Source organism: Ailuropoda melanoleuca, chromosome 6, assembly GCF_002007445.2.
Source record: "Ailuropoda melanoleuca isolate Jingjing chromosome 6, ASM200744v2, whole genome shotgun sequence".
NCBI classification, from domain to species: domain Eukaryota; kingdom Metazoa; phylum Chordata; class Mammalia; order Carnivora; family Ursidae; genus Ailuropoda; species Ailuropoda melanoleuca.
The window spans coordinates 87,475,818-87,493,049 of NC_048223.1; the positions used below are offsets into that span (position 1 = coordinate 87,475,818).

At 36.9% G+C, this 17,232-nt stretch overlaps 1 protein-coding gene across 2 annotated transcripts in view; it reads right to left on the minus strand.

Annotated features, from left to right (window-relative positions):
• The window catches only part of WAPL (WAPL cohesin release factor), a 76,790-nt gene that overhangs the window by 31,141 nt on the left and 28,417 nt on the right, over positions 1-17,232 (minus strand). The window contains exon 4 of one of the 2 annotated variants that reach the window (XM_011219944.3): positions 16,798-16,898. In XM_011219944.3, coding sequence (XP_011218246.1) covers positions 16,798-16,898 — 101 coding nt within the window. Of the gene's footprint in view, positions 1-16,797; positions 16,917-17,232 lie in introns of both variants that reach the window. The other variant, XM_011219943.3, reaches the window with a different exon arrangement.

Below are 17,232 nucleotides of genomic sequence, written 5' to 3' on the forward strand. Positions count from 1 at the left end.
AAGGATACAGAAAAATGGGAACTCACGTTACACTGCTGGTAGGAATTTAAATGGTGCAGCCACTACGGAAAACAGTACAGAGGTTCCTCAAAAAAGAACTATCCTATGACCCCAGCAGTTCTACTTCTAGGTATTTATCCAAAAAAAAAAAAAAGAAAAGAAAAGAAAAGAAAAGAAAAGAAAAGAAAAGAAAAGAAAAGAAAAGAAAAGAAAAGAAAAGAAATCAGGATTCTGAAGAAATACTTGCACTCTCATGCTCACTGCACCATTATTCACAATAGGCAAGACGTGGAAACAACCTAAGTATCAAAAGATGAATGGTTAAGCATTTGGCTGGCTCTGTTAATAAAGCATGTGACTCTTGATCTCAGGACTCTAAATTCAAGCCCCACACTGGGTGCAGAGATTATTTAAAAACAAAAACAAAAACACAACCCCACAAAAAACGGGCACCTGGCTCAGTGGGTTAAACGTCTGACTTCAGCTCAGGTCATGATCTCAGGGTCCTGAGATCAAGGCCCTCATCTGGCTCCTTGCTCAACACGGAGTCTACTTTTCCCTCTGCACCTCCACACCCAGCTTGTACTTGCGCTCTCTCTCAAATAAATCTTTTTAAAAAAAACATAAAAAAAAGATGAATAAAGAAAATATGATATATCCATACAATAGGCTATTATTCTGCCATAAAATAGAAAGAAATACTATCATATGCTACAACATGGATAAACCTTCAGGATGTCACGCTAAATGAAGTAAACTAGTCACAGGACTAATACAGCATGATTCCATTCATAGGAGAAACTCATTAAAACAGAAAGCAGGGTAGTTGCCAAGGGTTTGGGGGAAGGGGTAATTAGGGGGATGCTGATATTCAATGCATATAAAAAAATCATACAAAAAGAAAAAGTTCTAGAGATTGGTTGTACAACATCATGCTTACAGTTAACAATACTGTACTGTACACTTAGAAGTTTCCTAAGAGGGAGATTACATGTTTTGTTTTTTTACCACAATAAATTCTTTTTCGTAAAGCCCTTAAAGCCTAACAATATACAGAATAACTGAATAATTAATGTTAAAAGGACATATTCAATGAACTTTGTTTACTCTGTTGAACAAAGCAATTTAGTAATACTGTTATTTTCAAAGTTTTGAAAATACTTTGGGGGTGGTAAGAAGGATGACAATGACGGACTCTTGAGCTCTTTACGGCATTTCAAATTCCACATGCACCTAAGTGAACTGTGTATGGAGACTACACAAAAATACTGTGTCACATCCTAAGATCACTTAGTGAAAGTGACTGTGTACAGTATCTGCAAATACACCATATAGTAATCAACTTTTCATGGAAGACGAAAATCATCCTTATCATTCAGCAATCCAGCTAAGTTTTAACCAGGTCAATTAGGCTTACCTTTAATCATGTTAATTTTATTCTGGTTTAAAAAGGAGACATACCACATTAACCAAATTCCTTCATTTTTCTCGGTGTTAAAATATTTGTGGATTCTGTTTGCTCTAATCTATCTAATCTAACGAGAAGAGTATTTACAACAAAATAAGAAAGCTCCTTAACAATAACATTCTAAAGATTTGGAATTATTTTAGCATATTTCAGTTCTAGTAATCTTAAGCATATTATTCTATTCAATTCTCCAGGGTATGACAAACAAGAAAAATCCCAAGTACAACACTCTATTACAGCTAAGGGAAAAAAACATGCCAGTAACAGACGTATGGAGCACTTATCCATAAGAGAGAATCCAGTTTCTATGAGAACAATGAATAAAAATTGGGTTTTTACAATTTTAATGCCAAGACCATGCTTAACAGACTGGCTTATGAATCACAATTATAAAACGGGGGAAAGAAGAATTCCTTCACCAAAAGCTAAGAAGAAATGACAATATTATGCTATCTTTCACTGAGCTGGCTCCTAAAAGGGGGGAAAAAAACTGGAAAACTGCTTTTAAGCCATCTGAATTTTTTTAACAGTAAGAAATTTCTCTCTGAGTTTTAAAGAAGACTATGTACTAAATGAGGATAAACATAGTAAGCTGATTAGAATTCATCTAGCCACACAAGGATATTCTGAGAGCAGAATAGCACTCTTACCAGTAATTCAATCAGCATGCTCTACAACTAAATGAGTTCTGAAAGAAACTACATTAGTGTGGCTACATTGAGACACAGCTTATTGTAGTGATGACAATGAGACCTGTAACATTTTCTGTTAGGCTCATGGAGTAGAGTGGAAGTTACAAGACTTGTCGGTATTAGAAACAATTAAGGAATTATACTTTTAGATCATTTGCCAAAACAGCAATCAGTGTACTTGTACAATTTGACTTCTACGGCCCTAAAGAAATTGGATACCAAAGATTACAGGTGGAGAATTCTTGAAGTATGTCCATATTCAAGTAGAGATCAAAGAAGTCCAACCAAAAGAACTCTGGACTGACAGTAACAACTGGACTGAACTAAAGTTCTTTTTAAAAGGGCTATTTTGAAGATCATGATTCTAACTTTGGAGGAACTATGGTGATTAGCAGTGGAAGGAATCACATGTAAAATTCCTTAAATAAAAATTTATTGACTTAAGAAAAATGTTTCAAAGAGTTTTTATTTATTTTTTTTTTAAAGATTTTATTTATTTATTTGACAGAGATAGAGACAGCCAGCGAGAGAGGGAACACAAGCAGGGGGAGTGGGAGAGGAAGAAGCAGGCTCATAGCAGAGGAGCCTGACGTGGGGCTCGATCCCATAACGCCGGGATCACGCCCTGAGCCGAAGGCAGAAGCTTAACCGCTGTGCCACCCAGGCGCCCCTCAAAGAGTTTTTAAAAAGATGCAGGTAGTAGCAGCAGAGGGCGTTTGAGGGAGAAAGTTTTACCAAGATTAGGATAACTTTTAGCTTTTTAGAACTTTCTTTTAAGCATAATTATATAATCTCAAATTGTCCCACCCTATGACAAAAAAACCCTTAAATAAATTTTCATAATTTGTTAAATATTCAAATTATTAACATTTAAGGGGAAAACGCAGACATCTCTAAACTAAAATCAAGAATGTACTGCCAAGAACAGGACATTTAGAACAGGTTAATACAGAATAAGTTAATACAGAGAACTACACAGAGAATGTAATCCACAGGTACAAGACAGAGCTGAAAATCTTTTCTGGTGCTTTAAAGTCCACAAATAAACCTTTTAAAGAAATAGGATGTTATTTTTCTGAAAAAACTGTTAATTCCTACCTACGTGAAGAACAATGCATATTACCATTCTGTTGTTTATGAGTATAACTTCAAAAGTATAATTGGTAGCAACGATTTTATAGAAGCAGGCCATTGCCACATCAGAATTTAAAATAACATAATCTGAGCATAAACTGTAAAATATCCAGATAATAAAACATAAATTCAATACGTGGCACTTTATGAAAATACAACTCTGCCTACACAATTCAACTATTAAAAATACTAGAATATAAATGCAACTAATGAATCATTGAACACTACATCAAAAACTAATGATGTACTAAATGCTGGTTAACTGAACATAAAAAACTAAATAAAATACTAAAATGAACCACATGAAAATATCAGCTAAAACAGGCAACAGGTTTTACAACTAAAAATGCCTGGACCAGCTGAAAAGAGAAGCTATAAATATCTTGAGATACCTGTGGCTAGAGAATATTCATTCTCCCCTTCTTTTTCTTTAAGAATATGTAGCTGGATACATGCTTGTCCTGATTTTCTAATATCTCTTGCTGCTTGTGTGGGCACATGACTAAGTCCTTGTCAATGACGTGTGAAGAGAAGCACAGTACACCTTGTGGGTCCTGGCCTTCTAGATGGGTCGCTACCTCATCTTCCCATTCCTTCTATATTCTTTAATAGTGTAGAGATGATAGAACACTACCACAGAGGAAACTGGACTCTGACAACATAGCAACTTGAAATCAGTCCAGAGATAAACAGACAAGGACTGGTAAGCCTGAGAAAAAGAAGCTACCTATTTAAAAACTTATCTGGGATTTCTTTTATATTAGCTAAGCCAAATCCTAAAACAACAACGTATGAATAATCTGCAACTGAAATTAGGACCAAATAATTACAGAGATGTGAATATACAAAATTTTCCCAACACTGTATATTTACATACACTACACATATGTAACTGCAATTTAAGGGGTGTACACAACATGTAAGAGAATGGAGGAAGAAAGAAACTAAGGAAAAAATACAATCTAAACCCAACTTTTCAAAAAAAATTACAAATATATATATTATGAGGATAAACCCATAGAGTGATTTCCAAGAGTTATCACTAAATTAAAAAAAAGCAAAGTACAAAAAAGCACATTAGATGCTACCTTTTATTTAAAAAGGAACAAAAATAAGAAAATCTGTGCTTATTTTTAAAAAGTAAATACTAGCACCCGGCTGCCTCAGTCAACAGAGCATGCAACTCTTGATCTCAGGGTTGTGAGTTCAAGCCCCTCAATGGTTGTGGAGCCTACTTTAAAAAAATACATATATACAGGGATGCCTGTGTGGCTCAGTCGGTTAAGTGTCTGCCTTCAGCTCAGGTCATGATCCCAGGACCCTTGGATCACGTCCCACATCGGGTTCCTTGCAGGAAACCTACTCCTCCCTGTTATCTGCTACTCCCCCTGCTTATGCTCGCATTCTCACACTCTATCTCTCTGACAAATGAATAAATTCTTCAAAAAAAAAAACAAAACACCACACATACATACATACATAAAATAAAAAGGAAACACAGGAAGGATAAAGCAGAAAACAATGAAGTTGGTTCCCTACAAGGGATGGGTGATAGGCTGGAACATATTTCAATGAAGTGACTCTTCACTGAACTTTATGTATATTTGTGACTTCTGGAAGCATATTAATGTTGTAAATACACAAAAAAACAAATCAGTAAGAATGGAAGGGAAAAAAATCTAAAACTGAAAGCAAGCCAGAACAAATAAACCTATTTGTAATTCAAATGGTTAGCAAACACTGAAGAAAAGACAGACAGACAAAGAGGCAGGCAGACAGAAACAATCCAAGCAACTTACGAACACAGTAATTCACGCGATACCCTCAGTAGGTAGCAGCATAGGGTGGAGCAAGTACAGGATTGCAAAAACAAAAAAATAAACGAAATCCTGAACATATTACATTTATTATAATAGAATGGACAAAGCAATTCTCTAACTATTTTAGGTGTATTATAGGTTTGAGTAAATGTGATGATGTTGCTGGAAGTCAAGGCTAAGAGAGAAGGCAAGAAAGAATCCTGTAGAGATAGTTTAGCATTAGAGATAGTGGGAACTCATGATTTCTAGAACAGGTATGTGCATATGCAGAAACCTATACGTGTATGTGATTTATGTACATATACACGCATGTTTCCTACTGCCATCTGCTAAAAGGGCCAAGAAGCAATGAGCACATCTAGTACCCAGATCTTGGTCTCTAAATACCATACCCCACAGAGAATGGGGACTCATAAGAGAATAGGCCTGATTCCAGGGCTAGAGCAGAAGTACAAGATGAACCTGGAATACTGTGTTCTGCCAGAAAATAAGGAAGTACTCGCAGAATGACATGTGATAGGTACAAGAGAGCCAGCATTAAGAGGCCAACTCAGGACAAATTAACTCTAAAATAAGTAATGAATTATGAACCATTAAAAAAGAGAGAGGGGCAGCTATCAGAAAGAACAAATTCTCAACATTGGCTGCAACATGGACGGCACTGGAGCAGATAATGCTAAGTGAAATAAGTCAAGCAGAGAAAGACAATTATCATATGATTTCTCTCATCTATGGAACATAAGAACTAGGGAGATCGGTAGGGGAAGAAAGGGATAAAGAAAGGGGGGGTAATCAGAAGGAGGAATGAAACATGAGAGACTATGGACTATGAGAAACAAACTGAGGGCCTCAGAGGGGAGAGGGGCGGGGGAATGGGATAGACTGGTGATGGGTAGTAAGGAGGGCACGTATTGCATGGTGCACTGGGTGCTATACGCAATTAATGAAGCATCGAACTTTACATCGGAAACCGGGGATGTACTGTATGGTGACTAACATAATTTAATAAAAAAACATTAAAAAAAAAAAAAAGAGGGGGGATACCTAGGTGGCTCAGTCGGTTAAGCATCTGACTCTCATTTTGGCGCAGGTCATGATCTCAGGGTTGTGGGATCAAGTCCTGCATTGGGCTCTGCGCTCAGCACAGAGCCTACCTGAGATTCTCTCCTCCCTCTGCCCCTCCCCCACTCGTGCACACTCTCAAATAAATAAATAAATAAATAAATAAATAAAATCTTTGAGAGAGAGAGAGATTCATCAGTCCATACTGATAAAAGAAAAATGGGGAGAAGGCTGGGCTCATGCCTATAGCAGTGTTGAGAACTGGTGAACATGGAGGGAGTAGGAGAGAAAGAAAATGATTATTTTGCAACCAGCACAGTAAACACTGGATCATGAAAGAATCATCATGTACACTAAATCTAAGAGTATAGTCTAATGAAACATAGGGTATTTGAATAGTTTTAAAGTATCTCTTCAAAGACTGCTTTTTAGTTGCAAGGGGAAAAAACAGTTATTATACAGCAGCGGAAGAGACAACCCCTTGACTGGATGATCATAATGAACATCCTCCAGATGTGATACACTGCAAAGAATACATCATCACTTATGTCGTATCCGGCCCTAGAATGAATAACTTAAATCCAATCTAGAGAAACTTGAGACTAAACCAAAATGAGGTGCTTTTTTTAAGGGTTATGGGGATGTCAATGTTATGAAAGACAAAGATTATGGAAATATTCCAGGTTAGAGGAGACTAGAGATACAACAGCTAAATAAAATACCCCACCCTAGACTAGATCCTCTACAAGAAAAGGAGAAAATGCTACAAAGGACCTTACTGAATAAGTGACAAACTGAACAACAGATTAGGTAAAAATATTGGAACCATGTTAAATTTACTGCAGTTTGATTACCACAGATGGGGACCTGCAATTGACTAGGAAATACACACTGGTTTTAAGGGTAAAAGGCTATGATATATATAACTTACCTTTAAATATTGAGGAAAAAAAAATTAAGTATGCATATATATGGGTACGCACACACATACACACGCAGAGAAAGAACAAATGAAAAAACAAATGTTAAAATAATCAGGATAAGGAGTGTTCTTTGTAGTATTTTATTTTTGCAACTCATCTGTAATTTTGAAAATATTTCCAAATAAAAACTATTTTTAAAAATTTAAGTTCTTGGAGCGCCTGGGTGGCTCACTTGGTTGGGTGTCTGCCTTTGGCTCAGGTCACGATCCCAGAGTCCTAGCATCAAGCCCCGAGTATGGCTCCCTGTTCAGCGGGGAGTCTGCTTCTCCCTCTGACCCTACCCCCTCTCATCCTTTCTCTCTCTCACACTCACTCTCTCAAATAAATAAAATCTTTAAAAAATAAATGAAAATAAAAATTTAAGTTCTCTTAGAAAACTTATAAAATAGAAAAGTTAAAAATCTTTTATCATTCTATCAGTTAATATTTTAATTTCCATGAAGCAACTATATCAAATGCAGACAAGATTAAAGAAAGTAAGAAACCAGGACCCCTGGGTGGCTCAGTTGGTTAAGTGTCTGCCTTCGGCTCAGGTCATGACCTCAGGGTCCTGGGATCGAGCTCTGCGTCAGGCTCCCTGCTCAGTAGGGGGAGTCTGCTTCTCCCTTTCTCTCTACCCCTCCCCCTGCTCGTGCTCTCTCTCTCTCTCTCCCAAATAAAATCGGAAGGAAGGAAGGAGCCAAAGAGTAATAAAAAGATGAATATAATCCTAGTACAGGCAATCTTGCAAGTGGGAAGTGTTAAGAACACTCTTTATTTGTAAGCTGAAATTAAATATTGCTAAATAACCTATTAATAATGAAAAAAATTTTAAGATTATTATTACTTTTTTTTTTTCAGTAATTTCTACACCACCCAACGTGGGGCTCAAATTCATGACTCTGTATAACATCGATCTGTATCTCAGGTTTCTAGTCCACGGGATACAGTAAATTTCACACTGCCATCTTGGTGACTGGATCCCAGGATGGTCAGTGAATCCCCAGACACAGAACAAAGGTAATCGTGGGTAAAACAACCTGACAAAAAAATAAACTGCTTCATGAGAATGAGTTAACTGCTAAAGAAGGATACTGTGAAGGAACATCTGCTCTTGGGTAGGAGGTGGGACTACTTGTCCTTTAATATCCCTTCAATTGTAAGATTCTGTTTTTGACAACCCATATAAATTCATTTTTTGAAACAAAAAAATGAGTTTATAAAACTATAAAGTTACACTTAACTTTAAAACTGCAGTTTTATGTAATCTTAAAAAATACAACTAATATATTACCATGACTTATACTGATAATCAAATTTTAATTCAATTATCCAGAAGCCCACTACCCAGTGTCATACTAAATGACAAAAAGGAAGAAAAATAAAGTCCAGAATGTTCCTTTAAGAGTCAGACAAAAGACAGTGCCAGATAGGCCCAACACTAAACTACAGGAAAATGATAAAAATGAAGATAAAAGTATTTGAGAATTGAAACAGAGATTGACAAATATGGTTCATCAGTGACCCAGCAGCAGTCTTAACTAGAAAAATAAGATGGCCAAAATCCCAGGTAAGATATAACCCTCCAAGCACTGAAGGTTAGTTAAGATGATTACACAAATAATGCCGTAAGAAAAAGAGCAGAAAGGCAGCAGCTGAATGGAAAGCTAGAAATCAAAATAAAAAGCAGGGAAGGCAAAAGACATGATTTAAATATATCATCATATATATGACAACTACAAATAACAGAATTCAGGGAACTATACCTAGCTTTCAAAAATAGGATGGCATTTTTTACTCTTCTTTCTAAAAAAGATTTTATTTATTTGAGAGAGAGACTGAGAGAATGAGTGGGAGGGACAGAGGGAGAAGCAGACTCCGTGTAGAGCAGGGAGCCCGGTGTGGGACTCGATCCCAGAACCCTGGGATCATGACCCAAACCAAAGGCAGATGCTTAACTGACTGAGCCACACAGGCACCCGAGGATGGCATTTTTTAAAAAGGAATCAAAATTAAAAAAAAAAAAAAAGCATCAAAATTGCCAAATAACCAATAAAACCATATAGAGAAATAGGCACTTAAATACAGATATGTTCCAGCCAAATCCCTCAAACTCTATCTTTAATTTTCTCCCTAGAAAGTTAACAACTCTTCTGACTAATCATTTCAACTACATTAAAAAAAAAAAAGATTTTATTTATTTGAGCGAGAGCGAGAGAAAAAGTGCAGGGGAGGAGCAAAGGAGAGGGACAAGCAGACTCCATGCTGAGCGTAGAGCCCAAAATGGGGCTCGATCTCACGAGACCCCTGAGATCATGACCTGAGCCGATATCAAGAGTCAAGATGCTTAACCGGCTGAGCCACCCAAGTGCCCTCAACTACATTCTTACCAGAAGTTTTCCTCACCCTTCTCATCTTTCTGCCACATGTGTTCCCCTAGCCAACCCTCAGTCCTGTTATGAACAACCCTTTTCTATAACCCTGGTTAGGTGCTGGGGAAGATTATCAGAGCAGCATGCTTTAAAAAGTTAGTGTTTTCTAACATGGAGAGGTGGGGGGAGGCAAGAGGGACCTCTTGGTTAGTTGCACTTAAACTGAGGGGATGGCCTGTGTGGTCAGGAAATTGGTTATATACATGAGGATTGGAAAAAAACATAAATATGTTGAGGATAACAGAAACCAGATCTCTCACTGTCAGCAAAGTGAAAATGGGGAAAGGCTACAATAAAACATGGTGTTGAACTTGAATTAGAGGTATCATTGTGAATTCATAGTTCTAAATATAGATACAAAATAAGTGTGTGTGTGAGAGAGACAAATGCATATATTTACATGCTTCCTAGCTCTGTGAACTCAAAGAAGGCCTAGAAGCAATGACAATGCAGAAGAAATGACCATACCTAATCACCAGACCTTCTTTGTTTCTAAATTTTTTAAAGTTCTATTGATTCAAGTCATCTCTATGCCCAACATGTGGCTCAAACTCAGGACCCTAGGATCAAGACCTGAGCTGAGATTAAGAGTCGGACGCCTAACCGACTGAGCCACCCAGGCACCCCTACCAGACCTTTATTTCTAAATACCATTTTCCACTAAAAGAAAACAGGGGTCCTTAGATAAATAGCTGATTCCAGGGCTGAGAAGGTGTATGATGAGTACTGAACATTTCAGTCTATCATTAAGAAAAGAAATGTAAGAATTGGACACATCAAAAGGCAATTTGAAGAAACATCCAAATGCCAAATCTAAGAAAATCTGGGCATCAAAAAAACAATATTATCATTTAAATAACAGTAACAAATGATTGAATAAAACAGGAATCCATGTTCCTACTGACCTAAAGAAACAAATATATAAATATATAAATACAGTCTTACATACATGGAAGTGAGAAAAAGGCCTAGCAGAAGGCCAACTGCTAATAACTACAGAAGGAATGATATAATTAGGAAAAAACATTCAACAATCATCAGAGTAAAAAACTGATTTGGGCAAGAATGAATGCTAAAACTAGTGGGTGAAACTTTAATGAGGAGAGCTAAGGAGCCTGACAGACACCAAGGGATCAGTTAACATCAATAGTAATGATACAAAGTGACAATTGTGTGCCACCTAGTATGATGCAATGAGAACATGGCATCTCTTCTGTGGTACTTCCACCAAATACATATAACCTAAATCACAACACATACTGAGGGACAACTACAAATAACAGTAGATCCTAACTCTTCAAAGATGTCAAAGCCATGGAAAGACCAGGAAAGACACAGACGTTCCAGACTGAAGAAGAGTAGAGACTTGTCACAACTAAACACAACATGTGAATCTGGACTGCATCATGGCTCTTTGTTTGGGAGGGAGGAGGGTATTATGCCATAAAGCCATTACTGAGGCACTTGGTAAAATCTGAATGGCATCTGTGGCCTAGACTGTATTATTTATCAATGTCAAACCAAATTCCTGGTTTTGATGGGAATGCTGCATCTATAGAGTAGTGCTCTTGTGTTTAGAATTTAAGAGTAATGGGCATCGAGTCTGCAACTTATTTTCAAGACACATATACACACACACACCAATGGGAGGGAGGTCTACTTTGACCCCCACAAGGCATTTGACAACATCTGCAGACATTTTTGGTTAAAGCAACTGATGGTGGGTTTGGGGCGGGGGGGGGGCAGGTTCTACCAGCATCTAATGGGTAGAGGCCACCTGTGTTGCTAAATATCCTCCAATTTACTAGGACCAACCCCACAACAAAAATTTATTCAGTCCAAAATATCTACAGTATTAGGGCTAAGAAAGCCCGACAGGTAGGGAGGGAAACTCTTGCCACCACAAGCCATGGGCTACCTCTCCACTAGGAAATGAGGTCATTAGTGTCTTTAAATCTAATCAGATTACAGAAGACCCAGATACTCCCACTGACCTATCAGCTACATGATGGTGTTTCTATTATAATGGAGAACTGGAACAAGTGCTGAGAACAATTCCTACACCTACCTACTTACCCCCCCTTCTTTTTTCTCTGGAGATTTGGGGGTAACCTACATAAAAATGCCTTTGAGAATTGAGCTCACCTATTTTTTTTTTTTTGCACAGATAACACAAATCCTAATTTCTTATATATAAAACATCTATCATTTCCATTATATTAATTTATACATACCACTTCAATGCTTAAAATTTTGATGTATTTCTTCTATTCCTTTACACTCATCAAAACTCAATAGGTAACATTTCTCTTTTTGTTTCTCAATGGCTTTCTCCTTTTCAACAACTCTGAAGTAGTCTTTTAGTGTCTTGAAGGCAAATGGATGACCTATTTCCTATGAGCTACTTTATACTGCTTAACTTCTTGTTGCTCTCTTCCTGAAGTAGGCTTCTAAATTCTTTACCTAGATATTTTTGTAAGGGTACAAACCTTCAATGGGATCTAAAGCATTTTTCATTATTTTTATTAAAGTACATTAACACTTGGATTAAAGTTTCATTTTTGAAAATTACTGACCCACCTAAATAGTACTAATATACATAAAGAAATTCTGACACAATCTCACTTAAAATAAAAAGGGTTTTGGCAAATATTTCAGAAGGGGTTAAAAAGGAATTTAAAACACTTACTGAAGTTCAACCTCTTCAGGAAATAAAATGTTATTTAGGACTATTTTAAGGCAGGACTTTACCCACGTTACATTTTTCAAATAAGTTCACTTTCATAGATATTTTGGTTTTGTAAATTAGCAATCGTTTTCTTAACTTTTCTAAGATATTATCCATCAACAGTAAACAGGTCTTCTGCCTACTAGGTTCTATGACCTGATTTACTTTAGGCCAGAGAGATTGCTTCATAATTGGGTCAAGTACATGTACACTGCTGCCTTCTAAGCCACATTAGTAGCAAGGAAATGACTCCAATATTAAGTTTAAAACTAAGTTAAAAAAACTGAACATGAATACAAATGCATGTAAATGAATATTAACATAAGCATGTAAGATAAAATTACTTAAAAATTTGTGAACACATTACTATGACTTCATCCTCAATGAAATAATCTAAAGACAAAAAGAACTGGAAAATTCTTAAACTTCAGTGTACTTATTGTTCGTAATGATATTGGTATTGGGACGCCTGGGTGGCTCAGTAGGTTAAGCATCTGCCTTCAGCTCAGGTCATGATCCCAGAGTTCTGAGATCCAGTCCCTTGTCAGGCTCCTGTTTTTCCCTCTGCCTGACACTCACTACCCCTGCTTGGGCTCACTCTCTCTGACAAATAAATAAATAAAAATAAAATCTTTGAAAAAAAAGTTTTTAAACTTTTAAGCAACTAATATTTGGATACCTTTTACCTACCACTATGAACAGGATAGTTTCCCAATACTTAAGACTTTCCTGATGAGTTTGGCAGTGATACTAATGTGATTATTTGATACCATATAATGAGATGTGTCACCAAAGATGTGCACGTGAATCAGTGTAACCAGTATTTCCCAAATAACCAGTGTATGATGTCACAAAGCATGTGTAAAAAATCCAAAGTGAAAGACCAAAAAAAAAAAAAAAACCCCACAGAGTAAAAGACCAAAGATTTTAATATAAGAGTATGAAAGGTTCACTGGCATGGTTTTAGATTCCAATTCCAACTAATCTTTAAGAAATGCCCATTTGTTAAGTTTCAGCATGGTACCAAAGAAGAAGATTCACAATTACCTGAAAAGGCTTTTTAAAATATATCTACATATATGTGTGAGGCTGGATTTTCTTCATATATTTCAACCAAAACAACATAATGAAACATATTGAATGCAGGAGCTATGAGAATCCAGCTGTCTTTCATTAAGCCAAACTTTAAAAAGATTTGCCATCAATGTCAAATGTTATTCTTCTCACTACTTTTTTTGAGAAAGTAATTTTCATAAAACATCATATTAACATGTAATGGGTTATTGTTTTAGGTGAATTAATATGTATTTTTAAAATGTGTTTTCACATCTAATTTGATAAATATTGACAGAGCTGCACATATAATCAAAAGTTCTTTAAACAAAAAAGTTCTTTGGGGGTGCTGGGGTGGCTCAGTCAGTTAAGCATCAGCCTTCAGTTCAGGTCATGATCCCAGTGATCACAGGGTCCTACAATCAAGTCCTGCATCCAGCTCCTTGCTCAGAGGGGAGGCTGCTTCTCCCTCTCCCACTCCCCCTGCTTGTGCACTCTCTGTCAATTAAATAACGTCTTAAAAATAAATAAATAAATAAATAAATAAATAAATAATTTGTGATTCTTAATTTTTAAAGATTGTGAAGTGATCCCAAGACCAAAGAAATTGGTAACTATTGCTATGGAAATCAATATATGCCATACGCATATATTTGGGTTTTCATCTAAACCAAAAACCTCACCTAAGCATTAATGACTATAGTCTATATAGTCCATACAGACTGTATTTCACACTGCCCTGGCCCCTGGACACAGAGCACCTTAAGTTTATTGAAATTAGCTTAAACACTTGTTTTTTTGGTGACAGGGTGGGCACATGGGGGTATAAAAAGTATAGCACAATTACTCTGAAATGAGTCCCAATTAGATAAAAGAATAAAAATGAGGCTGTAAGACTTGGCCTTATTCATTCTTGGACATGCTTATTCTTTAGCTGTTTAAAAGCAGTTCGACCTGCAAAAGGAGTTGACAACTTGTATTTATTTTTTTAATATTTACTTATTTGTCAGAGACAGAGAGAGACAGAGAGAGCACAAGCAGGGGGGAGCAGCAGGCAGAGCAAGAAGAGGGAGAAACAGGCTCCCCGATGAGCAGGGAGCCTGATACGGCGCTTGATCCAGGGATCATGACCAGAGCTGAAGACAGACGCTTAACCAACTGAGCCTCCGCACCGTCCTGTAACTACCCTTTAAAAACAAAACTATTTAATGTGTAACAAGTTATACAAGGAAATTTTTTTAAACGATTTTATTTATTTGACATGGGGGTGATGAGCAAACACAAGCAGGGGGAACACCAGGCGGAGGGAGAGGCAGGCTCCCCACTGAGCAAGGAGTCTGATGTGGGGCTTGATCCCAGGACCCTGGGATCATGACCCAAGCCAAAGGCAGCCGGTTAACCGACTGAGCCACCCAGGTGCCCATAAAGGAATTTTTTTAATGAACAGGTAAAGTCAAGCAAATTATTCTGAATACCCATGCTGGACCATATTTAAATGACTTACATAATGCATAAGAATGAAGCTGGATCCTTAACTTATACAAAAATTAACACAAAATGGATTGGACTTTAAAATCCTTAGAAGAAAACATAAAGGAAAAACCATGACATCTGACTTGGCAATAATTTTCTGGCAACAAAAGACAAATTAGGACTTCACTGAAATTAAAAACTTGTGCATCAAAGCACACTATCAAGAGAATGAAGAGACAACTCACAGAATGAGGAATCTATGTGCAAATTGTTTATCTAATAGGAGATTAGTATCTAGAGTATGTAAAGAACGCCTATAACTCATCAAAAAGACAAACTCAATTCAAATATGCACAAAGGACCTAAACAGATGTTTCTCTAAGAAAAAAGATATACAAATAACCAGTAAGTACACAAAAAGATGCTCAACATCACTAGCCAGGGAAATGCAAATCAAACCACAATGAATATCATTTCATACCCATTAGAATAGCTATTAAAAAAAAAAACCCACAGGGGCGCCTGAGTGGCTCAGTTGGTTAAGCTCCAACTTAATGTCGGCTGAGATCTTGGTCTCAGGGTCATGACTTCAAACCCTACATTGGGCTCCATGCAGGGCATGGGGCTTACTCAAAAAACAAAAATACGGTGCCTGGGTGGTTCAGTCAGTTAAGCGTCTGACTCCTGGTTTTGGCTCAGGTCATGATCTCAGCATCCTGGGATGGAACCCTGCATCAGGCTCCCCACTCAGTGGGGAGTCTGCTTGTCTCCCTCTTTCTGCCCCTTCCCGCACTTGCACAGCATGCTTACTCTCTCTCTCAAATAAATAGATAAATCTTTAAAAACAAAAACAAAATAAACTGCAGAAAATAAGTGTTGGTGAGGACATGGAGAAAATGGAACCCCTTGTGCACTGCTGGTGGAAATGTAAAATGGTTCAGTCAAGATGGAAAAGAGTTTGACAGTTGAACACAGACCTACCCTATGTTTCAAAATATATACTCTTAGGTATATATCCAAAAGTATTGAAAGCAGAGACTCAAATAGCCAAAAGATGGAAACAACCCTAACGATGAATAAACAAAATGTGCTATATATACAAAGTGTCCTTCTAGAAGAAGACACAGGGAAAGAGGGAGAAGGCCATGTGACAGAGGCAGACACTACAAGTTATGTAGCACAAGCCAAGGAATACCTGGGGCCACCAGAAGCTGAAAGAGGCAAGGATTTCCCCCTAGAGCCTTTGAGAAAGCACAGTCTTCCCAACACCTTGATTTTGGATTTCTGGCATGCAGAACTGTGACAGAATAAGTATGTTTTGAGTCAGCCAGTTTATGGCTTAAGCTAATACCAACAGTAACTTTCAATATATTTATATCACCTAATACAGGAGTTGTACCAGTGGATGGCACAGTCTGGTCTTGTCATCAATAAAATACCCTCGAATCACAACAAATATAGTATACACACACACTGTAATGTTTTTTGGCCATAAAATAGGAATGAAATTTTGATATGTGCTATATAGTTGCACCCTGACAACATTATGCTTAGTGCAATAAGCCAGACACAGATAGGTAAGTATTGTATGATTCCACTTATATGAGGTAACCAAAATAGGCAAATTCATAGAAACAAATAGAACAGTGTTTACCAGGAGTTGGGGCTGGGAGGACAACGGGGGAGTTATTTTTTAATGGGTACAGAGTTTTTGCTGGAGATGATGAAATGTTTTGGATATAGATATGGGATGGTTACAAAACACTATGAATGTATTTAATGTTACTGAAATATACATATAATAAAAATCTTAGGTATATTTTTGCACACATCAAAAAATGGTTACAAGTTTAAAAACTGATTTACATCCTTTGAAAGACAAAATCTGTTAGTAATTTTCAAATAAAAAAAGTAAGAGTTGCACCCTCCAATAATAAATAAGTAATACAAATCACTGATAATGCTTTACTTACCCGTTTAGGACCACTAAAAATCTTTCTGGTATTTTCTTTTGATTTATCTCCTTGTTTATTTGGGGGCTTCTTCACACTTTCAGGCACACCAGGCAAGTCCTCTGTAAAATCCAAGTTTTCTGAAATGGTAATCAAAACTAGCTAGCTTTCTAATACTTCAAATTATCTACCAAACAACCTATGAATATTTGGGAGAGTGGCATATTGCAGGGGGAAAGAATAAAAGGAATAAAAGCACCACTCAGTTCACAAAATATTCCTAACAGTATAAAGTTTTATTTTGCCATTCTCACCCTCCTACTCCAGGAGAAAATCAGAAACCTAGTTACTGTGTATGTGCTTCAGTTTTATTTTGTGTAAATGGCAAATCAATTCTTTAGTAAAATAACTGTTGGTTATCTACGGACACTGACATTAGCATGGTCTAATTTAAAC